This window comes from Medicago truncatula, chromosome 4, assembly GCF_003473485.1.
Source record: "Medicago truncatula cultivar Jemalong A17 chromosome 4, MtrunA17r5.0-ANR, whole genome shotgun sequence".
NCBI lineage: Eukaryota > Viridiplantae > Streptophyta > Magnoliopsida > Fabales > Fabaceae > Medicago > Medicago truncatula.
Genome location: NC_053045.1, coordinates 61337399 through 61360027, shown reverse-complemented (window position 1 = coordinate 61360027; position 22629 = coordinate 61337399). Strand labels below are relative to the sequence as shown.

Here is a 22629-nt window from a genome sequence, read left to right as displayed (position 1 = left end):
CTTTGGGTTATTATTGTTATGCACTTACAATATTTGTCATCTTAACCTTTGTTTTAATTTTGTTATTGACTATTATTACTAGTAAATCAAAGTCCTTAAACAATGTCTTGAAGTATCCGTTAGCATTTTCCTTATTTTGAAAAAAAGCAAACCTCGAGTGACCCAAGTTTATAAATTAAATTGCATTTATTTTTTCAGGCACCAAATTGAGTCACAATTTTCTTTTTTCCAGAAGCCAAAATTTGTCTCCACCTAATAAAAATGATAGATCTAGTGGCGAACGAGAACTACTAATGTTGTGTGGTTGTTTACAAAAATACTAGTATTTGTTTGCACAAACTATTCCGTGCACAAATTATGCAAAATTTAAGGCAGATCATTCCTGCTGACGAGAAGAGTTAGTACAGGAAAGGAAAAATTAATAATGCTTCTTTTTCCACATTTAAGTTTTTCGTGCGTCATATGCAGTTTGGATTATAGAAACATTATTAATCTGAGACGGAATAAACGTCCAAGAGGATATTCTCGATGAAATTCTCTTCCGTCCCACCCCATGTCTCTAATGTGCCCTGAAAAATATATGAAAAATGGAGAAAATTAGCAATAGTCATTTTAAATGTTATGTTCGGATTATGGAATCTAAACAAAAGTCATTTTTACACGTCTTGATTTTAAACTCCAAACGTTCTATTTATATGTTTCGAACCTCTATTGTGCCTGAATGCAATTTCATAATTGTTTTCTTCATCATTTGTTAGGCACAAGAGCGGTTTCAAAACATGTAAAAAGGGTGTTTGGATTATAAAGTCTTTTGATTTGTTTAAAAAAATTGAATTTATTTGCAAACATGTTACTAAAGCTAAATGTGTAGTACAAGAAGACAGAGGAAGAAGATGGGAACAATCCCATATTTGAATTGATCAAGATTTATGAAATACAAGATGATAGTGCAGGAGAAGCTGGAGTACATGACAATGGAGAGTGAGAAGGTGAAAACAATCTCATTTTCAAAACTGATCTGAAATACAAGTTGATATGGAACAACACACTCAACTCAATCATACTAACCCCACAACTACTTATACAACGGCCTCTGTGGAAACCATAACAACATAAATGTCCCCCAAAAGAAAAATAAGAAACAAAATGGAAGAAGGAAAGAAGTAGAGTTGTAGAATGAAAAATTCGGAAGAAAGAAATGCTATTTATAGCAACACCACCCAGACTATAGCTACAATCAATATGGATGTGTAAAACGGGACTAACCAGTCAAAGGTTGTTGACAATGCCACCCATCAGCCAAACCTCGGTGGCAATAATGTTGTCCATGTTCTCGGGATGTTTCAAATAATATAATCCATAAACAATATTTTAGTGGTTCAGATCATTACATCTGAAACATGTCAAGAATGTGCAAAAACTTCTGCATTGAGGGTTTTGTCATATTTTGGATTATTTAATCTGAATCAGTCAAATACAAGATTTTTCTGTGGTCCACATTGCATCAATAGTTTATATGGTCCACGACGCATAGAACCTTCTATAAATTGGTATGTTTGGTTTAACTCACGCATGGTTTATAACCTACGTGAGTTAACTCACACAGGATTTATAACCAGTATGAGTTAACTCATGCAGCGTGAGACTTAAGTCACGCATGATATTTTCGAAAGTTTAGTTGGGAGCGAGCAATTTTTGATGGGAGGAGAGCATTTTTCTAAGAATAAAGGGCCCATAACTTTTTTTTGTCAATGAAAGGGTTCAAGACCCGTTCATATTTTTTTTCTTAAGTTGCTATGATCCATAAATTTTATAAATATTTGAAAAATGCTCTTTATACTTCATTATTTGCTCTCCGGCACTCCGATAGTTAACTGTTGTTTGGTGCTCAATGTCCTAATGAATGGTAGTTGCTTTTCCATGTGTTTTGAGGAAGCGGGAAGAGTGGTTTTTCTAAAGACACAACTTCTGATTATGTTACACCATCATCCTCCCTACGACAAGGTTTTCAAACAGGTTTACATAACACCGAGTATGGCTACAAATAAATCTTGGTTAAGGCTCCTATGATACTTAACTGTCGTAGGAGTTTTTTGGTTCTTGTATATGCATGTCTAGATTTAAAACAGCGGTAATTATCATTGAGAGTAAATAATAGTTAACTGCTGTTGAAGATAAAATAGTTATTTATGGGGTGTCCGAGAGCAAACAAACCTGCCTAAAGAGCAAATTTCTAAATATTTTCGAAGCTTGATGGAACGTTTTTATTGATTTTCCACCATGTCATATATCAAGTTACTGTGTTCCCCCACTACCTGATAATTGTCGTCTAAAATATTTGAGCCATTTTTTTAAAAGATTTGAGAATATTTGAGCTATTTGATTAGTATATCTTCAAATTATTATATCTCAATCAATTTTATATTTTTTTAGTAATATGAAGTTACAATTACCTTTCAAACATCATTTTTAGTTACACAGATTTGTTATTAAATTCGTATTTAGGTAAATATATCTCAATTTTATATTGAATTTACTTTATATTAAAGAGTTCATTTAAAATGGCAATTTCTTGGCCTTTATTAATAGGTAAATCTGAATACCTCCACTTTTCTGTATATGTCTTGGAAGCGGAATCTCTTGGCCTTCTCCCCTCTTTAAAAATGGCAATTTCCAATGCAAAATGGTATCTTTGGTGGAAGCTCTCTTAGCTCGCAATATTCCCTCCAATGAATTTGGGGATTTAGTTTTGAATGTAAGAGTCTCTTATACAATAATCACGACTATATAGTGTCGTTTGCTCGGAGGTAAGCAAATAAGGTAGCTCATAACATAGTTAGAGCTGCTTTATCATACCTTAGGCCCCAAACTTTTCAGGAAGCCTCTTCTACTTTGTATCCCTTGATCTTTAATATGAAATGCAGTAATTTTGCTTTGTTTAAAAAAAAAAAAAGTTCATTCAAAATATTTTTGTGACGTGTTATTGTGAACAAGACAAGAAGGATAAGGCTGTCAAAAAAAAAAAAAGACAAGAAGGATAAGAAAAATGATGAATTGATAATGACAATACTGCAATCAAGTAAGCAACAATGACTACATATCATCAAGCTAAGGCAATTTCACGTGAATACATACTTGTGTTGTTGGCATCAAGAAACTTAACGGATTGGCTCAATTGTCACGATCTTAGTATATTATTTGGTTTTATTCCAATTACTTACACTTACCAAAAATGCTGACAACTAATTACATTTGTTAAGGGATCAAATAGAGCAATAAACTTTTGGAAAATGTTAAGGGTTCTAGTTTTTAAAGTAAAATTTTTCGTTTTTGTTTTCTTAATTAGTGTTATGGGACACTAGTTAACATAATCCTAACAAGTATCATGATGCATCAATCCCATTTACTGTGATAAAATTTAAAATTTGACCGTTGATTGTGGCTTTACACTATCAAAGTTTTTTTTTTTTTTATCTCACTATGAAAGTTTTATCTTTGAAATAGTGGCGGAATTTCACATGATTTATATCTTCTTTTGTTACGTTCTCATAATTTATATGAGTGTTAAAATAAACTAAAAAAAATGTCTTAATATAGAAATAAACTATTTACATACAGTATTTAAGGAAGAAAACCTTTATGCTGTGAGATATATCAAATTAAATTACAATTTTTTTGTTTCCTATAGATTCTCTTCACTTGAATTAATCTTATTCAAGACCCTATCTTATAGCAATAGCAAACGTGGTCACTTTATTTTTCAAGCATAAATTGTTCATCACGTTGTAACAACTAATCTCTTGCACTGTACCCACAAATTCTGGTGCTAAATTTGCTATTCCAATTGGTGGAATATCAATTTATTGACAAAGATTGAATGTTGAGGTGGATGATTGCAATTGGCACTCCGTGTCCCTTATAAGTTACTATACCCCACTTGATTTCGGTGCTCTATCATAAACATGGCAAACAAACTTCTTGTATTGTTCTCCTACATAGAGCATTGACGGTGTTTAATTGTGCCTATATACATTATTGTAAAATTATAAGTAATATTATAACAACTAGTGCAATCAACAACCGTAAAAAAAAAAAAAAAAAAAACTATGATGGTGAGTTTTAATTATATTTGTACAAAGTATTACAATATTGACAAGCATTATATTTAACCTATTTGCATTGTTTTAGTGGTATTGACTTGAGATCTTATAGTGTGTTTCATTTAAGTTCTCAAGTTCGATTCTCTCTTGTGTCAGTTTTGATGGGTTAGTTTAACTTCTTCAAACAAAACAAGCATTATATATAGTGAAATGTAGCAAGTGTGAGTTAGAAATCATACATTACAAAATAAAGACCGAACAAAATATAAGTGAAAAAAATCCATAATCTTAATGCCTTAATGTTTTGGATGAAGATGTAATGTCTAACTCACTTGTGTGGTTGCTCTTGGCGTAATTAATGTGAACGATCTCCGAGTTCTCATCGTGACACAATAGTGGTATCAAAATAGATGGTTCAACTAAGGGACATACTCCTTGTATCAAAACTATTTCTAACAAACGTGGTCAAGTGACGTGTCCCATTGAGTGAATCGACAACGACAGTGCCAATATAAGTATATGTTATATAAAAAAGTTTTCGCTTGAAGGAATGGATAATGAATTTATATGGACTTATACTCGAGGAAGAGTCTGTTCGGTAACCGGTGTGAGTTTTTGAAAGCTCGTATTACTTAAAAGTGCAAATATTGAACATCAAATAAATGAAATGACTCATAAATATAATGTCTTTAACACTCAACTTATAATCCAATTATGATCATCCAAACTCTCCTCGTAACATAAATTATTATGATTCATTCATTTACTCAAGGATTGAATTATAATCCCAATCTATTAATGCTGTTTGGCCGGGTTGCAAACAAATGACTATTCAGCATATGAAGTCTTGCCCTGCCTCAGTCACGAAAAGAGGAGAAAAAGTATGTGGAGACAAAAGAGGGTAGCTGGAATTCACCTAACTATTTTTTGTATTTGGACTATTTTATCGCAACATATTCAACTGTATTAAACCACAAATGCACCAACAAAAGAGAGTACTCGTATAGAGCAACTGTTTTTTTCTTTTCTTTTTATGTAGGTGCCAACCGCAAGGCCTAGCCTTAAAAGAACAAACAATTAATAAGTAATTTTGGCCTACTCATTTTACATTATTAATGTTTAGTTTATGGCTCTTGTTGGTTGCTTGCCATCAAGAACTCGAATTTTCAATCAGCTAAGCATCCATAATAGTGGTAAACTAACAAGAATCTTTAAATGGGTCTCATGTATATATATTATTTATTAATAATATATAAGTAAAAATACATATTAAGAACTCGATGATTCTATGATTCTAAACTAAAAAAAAGTTTTTAAATAAGTCTACTAATATGTACTTGAATATATGCATTTAGAAAATAAATAAAAGAAAAATTGAAAAGAGAAATAATGTCATCAACTTGAGATGATGGAATCAATTTTTACCCACTTTTTTTTTTTTCCTACAATAAAAGTCTTTAATAGGTCGAAGGGATTTCCCATTGGAGATAATGCAAGGAAATATAAAGTTTGTTGGCGCACGACAGTTAGTTAATACTGCGAAAGGAGTGGCATGACAGTTACGCTATATTGAAAAGCTAGTACTATTGGTTTGTAACCAGCACTAGTACTAGCTGGCCATTCTATAGGGGGGATTCTTAGATGCTAACACCTAAACTACTTTATTTCATATGATATGATTAAAGCATGATGATGACTAAGGAGTAACATTTATTTTTTATTAGAGATATGTTAACTTGTGCTCTTGTGCATGTCATACGAGAATAAGTTAAAGAGTTTAAAATAGAATTAACAAATAAATTTTATATTGAAATGATAACTTTTAAAACATTGAACGCACAACTTTTAATTCTTTTTCTATATTTGGTTCCTTAACTTATGCTTCAAGGACACAAGTTAACATTTCACTTTTAATTATTGACTCTGTTTCATTTTAAAATAATTGACTTTGTTTTTTATTTTGACATGTAGCAATATATTTTGACCATATTTTTTTTATAAAGAAAAATAGTAACATATACAATGTTGTTGAATTTGTTTCGATGGTTATTTTTTAAAATATCAATTTTTTAAATAATTTTTGCTAATAATCCTTGTCATGTTGCATCCTTGGTATCGTGGAAAATTGCAGTTAAAGCAATCGTAGACACACATACATAAAAAAACCTTGATGTACCAGAAAATCTTGAGGAAGAGACACAACAAATAAATCAATCCACAACAAAATCATATATAATTAAAAATATTGAAGGTCAAAATTATATATTGACACGTGTGACGATCAATTATTTTGGTATACAAAAAGTAATTGTTAAAGAAGTGGTAATATGTTTAGAAAAATCTAAATTGAGTAAAAATTATTTTACTCTATAAAATTATAAGATTGTTGAACTTATTGTATGTTTGATATCACGACGAATTGATCAGAATCACAGTAAACCACCGTAATTTTACAAAACCTATAAGATGCAGCTTCAGCATAATCTTAGTGACGCACCATAACTTTGGCAAAACCTGTAATCTATGACTATCAAGTACCTTACAATGACTAGGCCGAGCGTAACTCGTGATAGACAAAAACCAAGCTAATTCATGCATTCCCATGTTTGTTTAAGGATGTGACTTTTCTTTCCTTTGCTCTTCTGAATTGTACCTATCTTTGATTTTAGTGATGCATATTTAGTTGGATGTATTGACATTGGACGTTCAACTGCAAGCCATTGTTTTCTTTATTGAGTGTTAGTTTCGTGGAGGTCAAGAAACATCAAACAATGTCTTGCTCTCTTCTGCTGAGGCAAAGTATAGATCAGCTTTAGCCTCTACAACTAGATAACTTCAATGGATTTTCTTTCTTCTTCAAGATTTGGGTCAGCAACCTATGATAATGAGTGCATTGTCCAAAATTACAGCGGGACCTCCAAATTGTTAGGGACGACCCTCAAAGATAATTAAAGTATAATAAAAAATGGTTTCATCCGTAGATCGAATTCGGAATATCCAACGCAACGTCTTTATGTGGAGTTTCTTAATCAGTTGATACCATTTCTTTTATTTGTTAATAGTTTTTGTTTAGCTATCATTGACTTGGTTAGGACAAGCTATCGTGCCATCTTGTATATATAACTCAAAATAGTATTCTTCACGTTTCATTCAATGAATCGCCAAATTTGATATCCAAAGTTTATCACCGTGCATTTTGAGAATGTTGATTACAATTTGCAAGAAAAAACTATAACTAAGAATGTTTCAAAAAAAAAAAATCATTTGAATGTATGGCTGGCTACATATATGGCTGGTTAAGGTAGTCTCAATTTCTCAAAAGAAATAGTTGAGAGACCCTTCCTATTTCTTTTGTCTTGTTCTATAAGTTTTCTCATAAAAACTAAAAAGATACAAAAAATAGTGTTAATCAAGTAGAAGGAAGCATGTCAAAATTGTGATAATGTAGAATATACTTTGGACCTACTAGCAGCATATGCTACTCAACTGTGTGTGATATTAAATAGAAAATAAGAGAAGGAGGTGAGTCACACGTACTAAGTGATTAGACGATATTAAATCACCCATTTACAAGAAACAATGAGAGAAGCATGTTGCTTCTTATAAAAAAGAGTCAAATCATATTATGATTCAACTAAATTACTGTTCAGAACAAAATTATTTAAACAATAAGGAATGCAATGATATATTTATATTCGTGTCACAATTGATAACAAGAAGGACCACCCAAAAACTATGAGTGAAACAAGGTCAAGGACCACCAAGATTATAATAGTTGTTGGTGAACGATGACCACTAATAGAAAATTCTTTGTTGAAAAGCCAACCCAATAATAGAGATAATTAATTAGTACAATATCACTAATGATTCCCAATTGTACGCATAGCTATAAACAAACAAAGTAGTAATTCCCTTCATATATATGAAACATATATATCTTCTTTCATTCCAAAATTATTGATGTTGATATTATTATTTTCTTAACTATTGGTATTTTAAAAATCAAATGCTTAATCATTCGTTTCGATTTAAACTTAGGGTCTCTAAATCCTTAACTTAAATAAGTTGAGTTATCTAACCTTCCAAATGATCTAATAAAAGGTAAGCGCATGTTTAAAATTTGTTCATTATTCAAAACTATTTCTTAGTTTTTGCAAAACAACCTGAAAAGGATCTTAGTTACATGCATCGTGAGATTAGTTTCTACTATATTTTGCTTTTTTTTTATCAAGTAGCTTAGTTGTTAGAGAAATTCACCTTAAGATGAATAAATGAAATATCCAGCGTTTGAACCCCGGCCCTACCAAGTGACTTCCCTTGGGCAGATATATAACATGTTAATCTCATTTTATATATTTGATGCTTTTGCATGAAATTAATTTGGGAGAGTTGGGACAACCTAACCCTTAATAAAATTTTACCGGTATATAAGTCTCATTCAATTGAAAAAAAAAAAAAAAAAAAACCCACTTCCACATGCAAACAAGCCTTCCAGCTCTTCCATCCCATCATATCCATATTTTTCATTTCGTCGGCGGCCTCTGCTGCACCTCCTTATCTCTACCATTGTTTAATTTAGGCAAATGTCCTTTTCATTTCAACTATAATATAATGTCCTTTATCTTTTCGTTTTCATTTGGACCATTCAAAGCTCCTTACCAATATAATATCAATAATATCCGCTAAAAAAAATATAATATCATAATTTTGTAAGTACAACTCAGTTGATAGCTATAATGATAATATTATACAATGATTGAAGTTTCAATTCAAATTTCTCACTTCTTTATATTTAAACAATATAAGCTCCGATCACTACGTTATTTGATAAAAATATATATTATTGTCATATAGATTATAGTCTAAGTATTCAATTATAATCTACACGTTCTTTAAAAAAGAAAATATATAATCTAATACTAGTAAACGTTACCAAGAGACCAGCGTTATCAATTTATTTCTTATTGGTGAAATGTTCATGCAATCATTAAATTGTAGTCAGTCTATTATTCACAGACAACACAACAATTATTAGTTTCTAAAAAAAAAATTATCAAAATAATTTCTCAAGGAGTGCACATATATTTGTAAAAAATATATTAAAATTCATCTGTTTTTAAACGCTTGTCAAAACTTTGTGCCAAAAAAAAAAAAAAAAAACTTACCAAAACTATCTCATTATCAGATAAAATCAATGTGAAATCAAACACTTTAAAATTGGATATCACACGAGTAAAATGGTAAGATCTACAAAAATTCTATTCAAAATAAATAAGCGAATGTTAAGAATAAGTGTTGAAAGTATGATGTTTCTACCAACACTTTTTACATGTAATGTACTACTTTATTAAATGTTCTACATGAGGGATCAAATATATTAATATAACATGTGATCGTTTTTTGCATTTTTTTTTTGTCAAATATCCTAATAGATAGATCTCGCATATTTTAAATGTAAAAAAATGAAGTGTTTAAAATTCAAACCTCGATCCATACATATTTATGCAATATCTCTACTATTTCAGTTAATAAGCTTACAATGACGTTTTTGCATATTTTTATTTGCGCTTTAGATAAAAAAAATGCATCACTGAAGTTAAAAATACACGACATTATGATAAAAAGTAATTAAATAAGTTTCAACACCACATCAACATATATGTTACTTTTAATGAAGATTGATCAATAGATGTTAATCTATGTATAGACTTAATGGCAAATACATTACTTCTATCACAAAAAACAAGTAAATACAGTACATTAGTAATTAACTATTTTCTTCCCTATCCCTAAAAATAAACTATTTTCTTCCCTAAAATAAATTGGTTAAGTTACACTTACACCCTATGCATAAAAAAATTGATATAAGTTAAATTACACTTTTGATCCTTTAATTCAGTTATTTTTAAGTTTCGCTTTAATCTCTTAAAATTGTTTCGTTTTCACTTTAATCCTTTCATAAGTTGCAAACATTTTACAATATAATATGCTCCCTTAAGTTTTTTTTTTTTTGTTCAATTAGGTTATGAACGCTACGCATTTAGTCCCTTAAATTACAGATATTAATATATTTGGTACATGATAGGGAAGGATTCCAGTGTCTAAAGTTTGTAAATTAAAGGATCAAAGTATATAATATTTATAAGCTAGGTGACCAAAATAAAATGAAAAAAATTTAAAGACCAAGTTTTCCAACCTTTGTAATTTAAGAGATCAAAATGAAGCAAACAAAACTTATGGAACCAAACTCACCAAAGCAAAATCTAGACTTACTTAAAGGATCAAATGTATATATATTTTTGGCTTATTTGATTCATTAGTCCCCCAAATAATTTCAGATTTTCATTTTCGTCCCACAATTAAAAAAATAGGCGTTTTAGTCCCTCACTTTTTCCTCCGTTTGCCAAATAAATCCATGGGTGTTAACTTTAATCTCAAATGTCTATGGTGGATCAACATTATAGATGGTCCGCCGTAGACTTTATCAATTTTGTTAATTTTAACCCTTTGATCTTTTTTTAAAATATAAACCATTGGATTGTGCAGGTCTATTTTAACTTACAGTGGACCACCTACAACTAATTTATCTTTGCTTTCTTCATCCTCTTCCTCATCTTATTCTTAATTTTCATACTATCTTCACAAACCTTCATCATCTTTCATAAACCAAAAGAACTCTTTCATTTTACCATGAATCAAAGGTATGGTTCCTCGTTACTGAGTACCAAAACGGATGTATCACAATCTTCTTCCTCTTACTTGGCCTTATACTCCTCACAAGTAACACATTCAACAAAATAAAAAACAAGTAACACATTCAACAACCTAATCAAAACCCAGAAAATTATGAGGTTACTGTAGCAGCCAAGTTGAAAGGAGATTTGTGAGTACTGTTCATTGGTTCCAGAATAATAATCAAATTTGTGAGTCCCTGTTCATTGCGGTTACTATAACAATCAAATTCCAGATTCAAAATTCCAGATTACAAGTTACTGTTCATTGAAAAAAAAAACTAATCTTTTTCCCCATTTTCAATTTCTTCACCAATTCTCATATTCGAAATTCGAATTTTGCAGATAATGAAGGAATTTCACAGAGAAACGAATCGAGGAAGAAGAAAACGAATCGACGAAGAAGAAAAAAGAAATTCAGATTGATGGAGGTTTGGTTGGATGAAATTGAATTGAAAAGGGGCTTGAATTTTGGGATTTTATTAGATTTGATAAATTTAGGGTGTTTTGGGAGAGAGAAAGAAGGGAAATTGGAAAGGGTATGAAAGTGTTTTGTTTGATGACTTTTTTCTTTAGGTTTTTTTTTTTTTCATGAATCCTATGAAGATGATGAAGAACACAATGGAAGAATCCTATTTTCTGGATTTTCTTTTGCCATGTAAGCGCTTACTAACTGAAGTGTTAATTATTTGACAGAAGGGATTTATTTGGCAAACGGAGAAAAAATTGAGGAACTAAAACGCCTGTTTTATTAATTGTGAGATCAAAATGAAAACATTAAATTATTTAAGGGATCAAATGATCTAATACACCTATATTTTTTGTTTTATACTTCAAAACACAAAAGACGTTGCACAACCTACATGATTATACGAAAAATATAGAGAGGAAAATGATTTGTCTACACTCATGTAATATTATGCAGTAATTGTGAGTTAGAAGTCTCACAATATTTAGAAAAGGGAAGGTTAAACATTTTATAAATGAGACGACTCATAAACCTAATGCCTTAAGATGTTACGTAAAGATGTGATGTCAAACTCGCTTTAATGATTGTTATATAGGTCTAATTAACGTGCATAACTCGCTTCTCCTCGTGATCCAGCAATAGTATCAGGTTCAACAAAGGTTTGATCGCCTCTTGGTGTAGAAAGTCTTCCTAGGAAGGTGTTCAGTTGACGTGTCACGTTGGTGCAATAACAAGTGGTACAAGTATAAATGCAAGTATGTGTGGGTTAAAAAGCTTTTGTTTGAGGCATAATATTGAGACACGATATGAGTATGAGAATATTCGCATTTAGTTAAGAGTAACAAATAAGGTGTACATTATACTTTAACTCCAAAACCCTGAGACATTGGATTTACCGATCTTTCTACTTATAAAATGTTTAACCTCCACTTTTCTAAGCAATGTGTAACTTCTGGCTTACACTCGCTACACAACATTTAATGAATTGATGGACTCACACTTGAGGGAAGATTGTTGTGTAAAGAACGTGAGTTGGAAGTTCTGCATATTGCTTATAAAAATGAAAGTTGAACACTTTATTTATTAACGTGGTGACTCATAAACTTATTGCCCTAAGATTTTAGTTAAATATTTGGTGTCCAACTCATTTGTATGATTGTTCTGGGTCTAATATGGATGGTCTCTCAAGTTCCAACCTCCTCTCATGACCTAACAATAAACACAGAGAGATTAATATCATCGTTGTTGGAGAAAACTGCATAGCATAAAATATGTTAGATAATCAAATATTTACATTTTTTTATTGGATTATATATATATCTTAACCTTTTTTAAGAGTTGAAGAAAGCAAGCGTAAATTATTAATAATTTTTTTTTTTTTTTAAGAAGCTAAGTCAACAAATCTTATTATTATACTATGTCGTGTGTGCAATACAAGCTAAGCCAACAAATGTGTAGGAAATGAGTGGCATGAGATTTTTTTGACGCAGTGAGTGGCATGAGATGGGAAAGCATCGATTCGTATATGCAAAGACCATAATTTATTGTTTTTGTCAAAACTATAAGATATAAAAAAAAACTCAATGTCTTACATGCAATATTAGTTAGTGGGGCAGCTATCTAAATTGACCATGTTGTCCCCACAGTCGATTCCAATCTTACATGCGTGTGTCCCTGCCATAGGGCCATATCAACAAAGTTTTAACAGACTCTATTATCCAATCGTTAGCCACCAATCGATCATAAATGGACAAATGAAATTAAGTTTTTTTTTTTTTTTTGTAATAATATACATTGCAAAATTTGTTAAAAAAATATATATTCTATTGCAAAATTTTGATAAAAGTGTGAATACGAACAAAATTTTAGAAGATAAGAGATTTATAAAAAAAGAAAAGAAATGAATGGAGTTATAGTAATAGCCGTCGTACTTTTTTACAAAACACACATAAGAGATAGCCGTTGTATTCCATTTTTTCTAAACGTAAAACCGCCGTACTCCTTTCTTCCTCACACAAATTTTAAATCCGCCCCCGTCATCATGTAGATCAAATGGATGGTGGTGCGACGAGGGTCACTGTCCTCCGCACCACCGTACCTTTCCGACGTGCGGTTGCTCTCTATCGTCGTAAAGGTTGGTTTGTATTTTTGATGTTTTTTATTTGTTTCGTTTGGCTGAGACGTTGGTGGGTTTTGTGGTGTGTCGTTGGATGCTTGTCTGTGGTTGTTTGGTTTTCGTGGGTCTCAAACTATTTGATTTGTTTTCTCTCTTGGTTGTGGTGGAGGTTATGTTTGCTCGCAACATAGGTGGTGACAGATCGGTCACGATGGTGGTGATGAATCATATCTAGATTCGCTTATGAACTTATATGGTTTCGATGGATCTTTGGTTGTATTGGTTTGTGGTACTTCATGATGGTTTTCTTGGTGGTGTTGATTTTGGGTCTTTTGTGGCGGGGGCTCGTGGTGGTTTTTGGTGGTGATGCTTGTGGTGGTTTTAGGTGTGCTGCGCGTGGTGGCTGGTGTTGCTTTTAGGTGAGGGTTAATGGTGATTTTTGTGGTGGTCAATGGTAGTTTTGGTGAAGGTGGTGGTAATGGTGTTGATTTTTGTGGTTATGTTTGTGGTGGTTTTTGGTGATGGTACAAGGATTTTTGGTTAGCTTTTGCGGTTGTTTACGAGGTGTGTTTTGGATGAAGGTGCTTAGGAGAGCTCATGGTGGTGTTTGGGGTTTTTTTTCCCGGCTGTTTTCAAAGGTTGTTGGTTGTGGTGTAGGTTTTTAAGTTGATGTTCAGGGGTTGTGTGCGAGCAGCGGAATGTGGGTGTGGTAGAAGTTGTTTTTGTGGCAGTTGTGACGATGCTTGAGGATTTTGTTTATGTTGTTTTGTTGATCGTGATGTTAGCTTTGTTTTGGTGTTTCTATTTATTGATTTCGGAGATAGCCCTTTGTTAGGAGGTGTTTCCTATAGGTTTTTGGATTTTTATTTATTTTCACGGGTGTATGGATTTTCCATTGGGGGTTTCCATCATCCTTTGTTTATTGTTACTGTAAGACTCCTAGCCTAACATTCCTTGTGCCGGTTAAGATTAATTGCTATATTAACAAATTCCATTTTAGCTTATTTTAAAAAATAATATATATATATATATTAATTACGAGAAAAAGACTTCATTCACCTGAATGAAATCTTATCATGCAAAAGACATTACCACACACACACAGCCACACTAACTCAGATTTTTGTGATGTATGGATTTATGATACAGGTTATTGAATGGACCTGATATGATATGGTGTATGTGCCAGTAGATAATGAAAAGAATAAAGGGCTATTTTAGTAATTTAATATATTATACTATCCTAATTTCTTACCGAAATATTCGACTATAAAAAATGTTGAATTGAAAGTCAGTGAGCATCGCAACAATAAATCGGCAATAACGCCATTATTTTAGATCTAAACGTTTACGTAAAGATTTCCTTCTTCACATTTTTTCACATTATCTTTGTCCTTTTAACTAATTTTGTATATGAATTTTTTGAGGGAATTAATTTTGTATATGAATTTTAAGATTTAATATTTGATTTTGATACGAGCTTTCGGTGTTTAAATCAGTGGTTCTCTTTGTTGAAAATTCATATACAAAAGACTAAAATAAAAAAAATGCAATAAATAAATATAAAAGACAAGATCGTTGTTTAAAATTAAGACAAGTGACTAGAAGTTTATTTTTTTTTCTAAAATTGATTTTTGATATTTTTAGACAGAGAAAAGTTAATTCATCTATAGTAAAGAGTCAAAATTAAGTGAAAGATTAATTTGTCCTCCTAAGTTGTAAGGTGTGTGTTTGGTTTGCAAAAGAGTAAGTACTGGATAGAACATATCAGTACAAAACAGAACATCACAACATAAGGCATAACAACACAGAACAAATTTTTATGGTATTGAATAATTTTTTGTTTTGTATGATTTTTGAGGGACGAAATACTATTTTGATGTTTTAGACAACTTGTACGTGGGACAAAAAAGTTGTGCTGTGGTTTGGTGAGGGACAAAAATTTCAGTTTTTGTCATGTTCCTTGCCTCCAGTTTATCCTGTCTCTGAAACAGTTTTGCAAATCAAACACTAAACAGCTGAAGTTATTATGTCTTGTCCTTCATTTTTTAACAAATCAAACGCACACCAATATTGTTAAATTGAAACACGTTTACTCATGTTTAAACATAACACATTGCACTTGTGTCGTAAATTTAGTTGTATTTGTCAATTTATCTAAAGAATCACTTATCACAAGTTTGCGAAAAATCTAAATTTGATTCCATAACCAATCTTAAGTGAAATGATAGCTATATTTTATTGGTTTAAACTAACGTGGGGCATATACATTGGAAATGGAACCGACATAAAGTAATTGGACATATTGATTTTACTCAATAAAATAGTGAGCCTCAAAAGAGAGTATTATTAGCCTTCCTCCTCAAGTGGTTCCTAAATTGTCATATAATATTAATATCTATGCAACTCAAACACATTTCCTTCAAAATAATTTTTTTTACATCTTATTTAAGCTATTTCAACCTTTTATTTGCTATCTATTTTGCCGCATCATGATTTATTCAATGAAGAAATGTTCATATCATCGTTTAGTTTTAGATACATTGTAGATGTTGAAAGCGTCACAAAAATTGAGCCGAAAAATTTGTGAGAGATATTAAAGCGCTCTCTCTCTCTCTCCTTCCACCTATCTAAAACGCTTTCTCTTTCTAGACTAGAAGCAAAGTAAGTACATCAACAACTTTCTCCTCGAATCTCCCTCTATCACATACAGAGGAGAGAGAGAGAGAGAGAGTGTGCGCGCGTCACCATTTTTTTCAGTTACTGAGTGATTCCGTTTTCTTCTTCTTCTTCTTCTTCAACAATTGAAAGCATCTTTTTTTTAGGTAATTGTCATTTCAATCTTTCTCTATCAATCACTCTTAATTTTCTTTCCTTATACGGCGATTCATGACGTGGATTGGATTTATTTATTTAACTTTTGTTTAGGTTCGATGAATTTTGTTGATAATGTGATGTGATTCATTCATTCTCGTTCTTAGTTATGGCTACCGATTCGTCTTCCCAAGGTAACACACACGCTTCCATCACTTGCTTATTTTATCTCTCTAATTTTCTTCAATTTTTCATGTATTCTTATATCTCACTTTCTTCGTTATATTCAAACTGAGGTGATTCAATTATCTCAATGATTGATTAGATTCGTTATAATCTCTGTTGTGCTTTATAATCTCATGTGATTTAACGATGATTAATCTCTATCATATCATGTTTTAGCATTGCCATCGGTCATGTACCTCATTTTTCTGTAGTTTCGTGGTCCATATGATATCATGATTTAGCATTGTGATTTGTGACATATCTGATTTCTATGTGGATTGATTTACTTTTTGTGGTCTCTTCATCATCAAGATTTTGCATGTCAACGCTTCCGATGATATTGCGGTAATTTTGCATGACTTGTATTTAACTGCAATTTTCCGTTACATGTCCGCAATTGCGTTACTTGAGGTTGATGTATTTAACTGCTCTTTTCCGCAATAAAAATGATCTCAACACGACAAGGATTGGATTTGTTATCCGTGTTATGCTTTACTATTTCGTGTGATTTAACATTATGCTTTTTTACCAATTTATTTTTTATGACAAGAAACCGATTTTCTTTGTTGTTTAATTTATTTGTTGTGGCATCTTCTCGAGTTTTTCTGAGGCTTGACATGTCAAGGTTTTTTTTATATCTACGTGTCCAAAATTGCGTTAAATGTGGCTGCTACACGACAAGGGTTGGATTCGTTATCTGTGTTATGCTTTAATATCTCGCGTGATTTAATTGTGGATTGATTTATTTGCCATGTCATCTTTCTCATGGTTTTTCGAGGCATGACACGTCAAGGTTTTTTATGTCTATGCGTCCACAATTGCATTAATTCTGGGTGCATCAGTTGTATCTAACCGCAATTTTCTGCAATACAAGGATCACAACACGACAACGGTGTAAAACCTTGTTTTCCATGCGTGTCCTTCCTGAATGTTGGGTTCTGATTAGCTTTGATTTTTTTTCCTTCAGAAAAAAGAATGAACTTTAATGAGAGAGGTGTTTCACTATTTTATTTGATTTAATTGTAATTTATTTTATTTATCTTTTGCTGATTCTGCCTTTTTTGGCTTAAAATCTATGCTATATATAGCCTTTTATTCCCGAGCTTTTGGTGTGAACTGCATTTAGGGGCCGGGCAGTTCAATATTTTATTAATGCATTTTGATTAAAAAAGGAGTCTTGATTGAAGTAGGCTTATCATTTGATATGCGATGTGCCAACAACTAAATAAGCAGGTCCATGAAGGTGCTTATAAAAGTCAAAGGAAGTTAAGTCCAATTACCTAATTGGCTGACTTGATTAGTCCATTGCGTTTACACTGAGCTATCCAATATTCCTAGATTCCATTCTGCATCAAGTGGTTGGGATGTCCTTGTGATGCAAGTTCAACCAGTTACAGTTTTATATGTTATGTTTCTTGTTCTTGTTTTCTTGGTTATATTATATGCAATCAATATGTTAGTTCATTAAAAAATGCATTATAGTTTCTTCTATAAAATCCATTATTTCTGCGTATAATTTCTTGATGATGACATGTCTAGCATGAGTACAAATTGTAGCAGAAGTCTTTGTTGAAATAGTCTTGTTTCCTTCAGCACTTGGAAGTTTTAAAATTGGAATGCTCTCATCTATATAATAATATGCTAATATTTGTTTTCTTTTTCCTTGATCTTAGCAGTTGCTCTTGATCCTTCTAAATTTAGTAAATTGAGTATGGAGGAAAAAAGAGAGCTTGTATATGAAATATCTAAATCGTCTCATGATGGTGCATCTGAGATACTACAGTCATGGAGCCGTCAAGAGATTTTACAAATATTGTGTGCTGAGATGGGAAAAGAAAGGAAGTATACTGGGCTGACAAAGGTGAAAATTATCGAAAATCTTCTGAAAATTGTTTCCGAAAAGAAATCAAGTGGCCATGATATTGCCACCGACCCTGAACCACATTCTTTTCCTGAAAATGGTCAGAAACCTGCTAAAAGGCAGAGAAAAATTGAGAATCCATCTCGGTTAGCTGTTCCTGAAAACAATGTTTTTGTCAATAACAGTGGCGATGTGAATCATAATACCTCATACTGCAAAAACTCAGCATGCAAGGCTACGCTAAATCAAGGAGATGCATTTTGCAAAAGGTGTTCATGTTGTATTTGTCATCAATATGACGACAACAAAGACCCTAGCCTGTGGTTAATATGCAGCTCTGAAGCTCCATTTCCTGGTGTTTCTTGCGGCTTGTCATGCCACCTTGAGTGTGCTTTAAAACATGATGGTTCTGGAATTGGCAAAGATGGCAAACGCCCCAAACATGATGGAGGCTTCTACTGTGTCTCTTGTGGGAAAGTAAATGATTTACTCGGGTAAATTTTATATTCTTCTTTTTATTCTTTTTCCCTATATTTCTGTCTTGTCTTGGTCTTATAGTGTTTTCTACAATGGAAACTTTGTGTAAATGCAAATTATTGATATTATTAGGATTCAAGATGATTATATCTATTTATATGTTGCTTGCAAGATACAAAATAGATATTAAGTATTGAAATAAGTCAACCGAGGCTTAGAATTTTCTTCATTCTAAAGAAACAAGTTAAGTCAACCAAGTCGTTTGTCGTCTACAAGATACATCAAAATACGTTCATAACTTTAGAATTTTTTCCATGCCAAAGTCTTCTCCTTTTTCCTGCTAAAGTCTTATCCTTCTTAATGGACCAGTTGAAAATCAATCTCTCCTTTTTTAATCCTTCCCTCTTTTGTTTCGGGCTTTCAAGTTCTATACAGTAGGAAATATAATTGTAGCATCTTTTAGTACATAATTTACTTTAATCTTACATAGGTCTGCCATTTCAAGATTAATATTACGTATGATCAGCATTGTGGAATAGAGAGATTTGTAAATTGTTGAATGTTCTTTTGAATTGCTATGCTCTAGTGATCAGTGAACTCTACTCAATACAGCGGAGAAAATATTGCTTTTGTTCAATCAAAAGATTGTAAAGTTGTTACTTTGATATGTATGGGATGCACTATAATCATTTTAGGATGATTTTTGGAAATTGTGTTGGGTATGTACAATCTCATCTATGCTTGTTTCTTAAATGTAATAGATGCTGGAGAAAACAATTGATGGTAGCAAAGGATGCCAGACGTGTGGATATACTATGTTACCGTGTCTCCTTAAGCCAAAAACTTTTACAAGGGACTGAAATGTATCGAGAACTTTATGAAATTGTTGATGAAGCAGTGAAGAAACTTGAACCTGAAGTGGGTCCACTGACTGGCTCACCACTGAAGATTGGTAGGGGGATTGTGAACAGGCTTTCTTCGGGACCTGAAGTTCAGAAACTCTGTGGTGTCGCTCTTGAATCACTTGATTCAATGCTTTCCAAAAGGATCTCGCCTCTGTCTCCCAATCCAACCATTCAAGGTGACCAACAACTCTTTTAAAAAGGATCTTGCCTTTATGGAATCAAATAATTTACTTCTTCTATTTATGGTAATTGGTATAATGGTATAGAAATATTTTAGTGCAAGGAGAAATTAATTTGGTAACAATGGGTTTTATATTTTAGAATGTTCACCTATAAGTAATTTTGGCTAATTTACATGTAATTTCTGGTAATTGGTGGTGGTACAAAAATGAAAAACTCTTAATCACAGTTGACAGTGCTGATGAACTTTTGGGACCTACAATGACATATGGAATTGACAGGAAAACACAAAATATTTTACATCCAAGATAACTTTTTGTGTATGTAATTATATTTGATTTAAATTTCTTAACTATAATATTGTGATGGATAGAACAATTATTAGCTTATTGACATTTTGTCATTGTGTTTACAATCTCGAATAAGGTAATTATTGATCAGTCTGTGTCTACATTATCAGATGCAAGTTTACTAGCACCAAATATGGTGAGGTTTGAAGATGTCACTGCAACATCCCTCACTGTTATTTTGTGTTCGGAAGATGCTTCTGGAGAAAATAGTGCTAGTTATGCTGTGTGGCATCGCAAAGCTGATGATGTGAACTATCCATTGGACCCGACTTGCACGATTCTCCTACCAAATAGAAGACTTGGCATCGAGGGTCTACTTCCAGATACAGAATACAGATTCAAATTTGTTTCCAATGATCCGAGGATGTTGTGTGCGTGTGAGGTTCAAGTCTTGACAGCGCATGGTGAAGATGAAGTTCCAAATTGCTCAGCAACGGAAAGAAGTCAGAGCCCAGTAACCAACGGTAGCAGCCTTTCCAATCCGTCATCAGTAGAAGATGAAACTAATCACAGCGACCAGACTGATAATCGATCAGATAATTATCCTTCTTATCACAAGGACAGTGACCAGCTTGCTCCTGGAAATCTATCTAATGATGCGAATAACTGTTCTGGTTTGGGTGGAGTAGGAATCCCCAACAATGCAGATTCCTTGTCAGACAAGCAAGCTGATGTAGGAACAACTGCCATCATAGCTAGTTCTGATGTACCAAAGCTTGAAAACAAGCATTCACAAGAGGAACAAGTAGCCGAGGACATGAGCACCGAGGATGGGTCAGTTCCAACGGGAAGGGAATGTGTTCCGTTAGTAGGTAGCTCAAAAGGGGGATTGCCTAATACTCCCTGCAAGTTGGAGATAATTAAAGATGGTCGGGGAAGAAAAGGTAGATCCAAATTCAGTGGCAAAGATCTAGAAAATGGATCCGGGAAAAGGAATGTCCTTCGAGATGGAAGCACATCCAAGAAGAGAAGTAGTGAAAGGCAAGACGAGGGCTGCAAGGCTAATAGTTTCTCAGATCAGGATTTCGAGTATTATGTGAAGGTGATTAGAAGGTTAGAGTGTGAAGGACACATTGAAAAGAACTTCAGGCAGAAATTTCTGACTTGGTACAGCTTAAGAGCAACCTCTCAAGAAATAAGGATTGTGAAAATATATGTAGATACATTTCTTGAAGATTCCGCTTCTCTTGCAGAGCAACTTGTGGACACCTTCTCAGAATGTGTATCAAACAAGAGATCATCAGTGCCTGCAGGATTCTGCATGAAGCTTTGGCATTGACCCTATTTTGTCGGTCCAACTACTAGCCATGAAGCTTGAAGCCCTCATGGGTTGTGATGAATTAATTCTTTAGATTTATGATATTCTTCTTTTAGACAGTTATCAAAAATATTAATTTCAACATTGTCATTCATATTGATGATGTAAGAATTTTAGATTTACTTAAGTTTACAATTGCTATTTAAAATTGTTAACTTTATATAGATAACATTCAAGGGTTTATGTTAAACTGAATTATATATGGTTTTGGTCAAAGTAGACAATAATGCCCTTTAATATTAAGGATTTTGTCCATTAATATACGAACAAGTTAATACTTGGAATGCCGTGATCGGTTAAAGAGATAGATTTTTTCTCTTTAAATCTAACAATCCTTACAGTTATAGCTGTGATGCAGTTAAAGAGAATCCAGAATTGATGGTATAAATGACAAAGATTGGACTCCAACCAAATGTGGTGACTTTTCTATGTGTATGTACGCGGGTCACAAAAACTGTTAAATGAAGCATATACATACATACGCATATATAATGAAGCGTGGTTAATTTTGACGTGATCCCATTTCCACCATCCATTGAGCAGTATAATATATGCATGGTTGATATCTTTTTTAGCTTGAGGTGGGCAAATCTAAGAGGTTGATATGATCATGAACAGCAAAAAGCTACAGCTTTGGGTATAAAGCTTGTTGATATTTAGGACTTACTAGTAGAACAACGTTTTAGTGAATTGTAAAAGGTTACTGGGACTTGGAACATCCACAGTGTGATACACCCAGCCAAACTTGTCTTCACCAGAAAGGCCAAAAGAAAAATACTGGGAGGAATCATTTGCATATTTTATTCAAACTACGACTTCTTCTTCAACTTGGATGCACACGCAGCACCAGGTATTGGCGCGGGGCACTACCTTCATTCTAATGGTTTACAAAAAATGTTACTAGCATAAAACCATTTAAGGATCTTTATACAAAAACTGTTCCATAATTTCACGCCGTAGATACATCGATGATGGTTCATCAAAGTGGGATGGTCCAAATTTCAACATTAGTATTTTGGATTTTCACAGATATAAAAAATTTGTATAGTTGTGAAAATCCAATATAACACTTAAAATTTGATT

General features: G+C 32.6%; 1 protein-coding gene and 1 long non-coding RNA gene across 7 annotated transcripts; one reads left to right on the top strand and one right to left on the bottom strand.

Annotated features, from left to right (window-relative positions):
• Nucleotides 1–342: 342 nt before the first annotated feature.
• Nucleotides 343–1250, bottom strand: LOC112421362 (uncharacterized). The gene is made up of 2 exons (XR_003011649.2): nt 969–1250; nt 343–569 (listed from the first exon to the last, which is right to left on the bottom strand). It is a non-coding gene; the product is annotated as an uncharacterized lncRNA (long non-coding RNA).
• Nucleotides 1251–15949: 14699 nt separating this feature from the next.
• On the top strand, nt 15950–21748 carry LOC11443783 (VIN3-like protein 2). Of its 6 annotated transcripts, none has more exons than XM_039833900.1 (5): nt 15950–16235; nt 16340–16424; nt 18132–18810; nt 19555–19874; nt 20339–21748. In XM_039833900.1, the coding sequence occupies exons 2-5, from the start codon at nt 16400–16402 to the stop codon at nt 21505–21507; spliced, it is 2193 nt and encodes a 730-aa protein (XP_039689834.1). In that variant the 5' UTR covers nt 15950–16235; nt 16340–16399; the 3' UTR covers nt 21508–21748. The 6 variants fall into 6 exon arrangements, with proteins under 6 accessions (XP_039689834.1, XP_039689832.1, XP_003610097.1 ...); XM_039833898.1 differs by having other exon boundaries at nt 18129–18810; XM_003610049.4 differs by having other exon boundaries at nt 15950–16241; nt 16345–16424.
• The last annotated feature ends 881 nt before the right edge of the window (nt 21749–22629 follow it).

Coding starts and splice junctions, on each gene's coding strand:
- LOC11443783 (XM_039833898.1), top strand. CDS start 16,400: ATGGCTACCGATTCGTCTTCCCAAG. Junction 18,811..19,554: donor AAAGTAAATGATTTACTCGG/GTAAATTTTATA, acceptor TAAATGTAATAG/ATGCTGGAGAAAACAATTGA. Junction 19,875..20,338: donor TCCCAATCCAACCATTCAAG/GTGACCAACAAC, acceptor CTACATTATCAG/ATGCAAGTTTACTAGCACCA.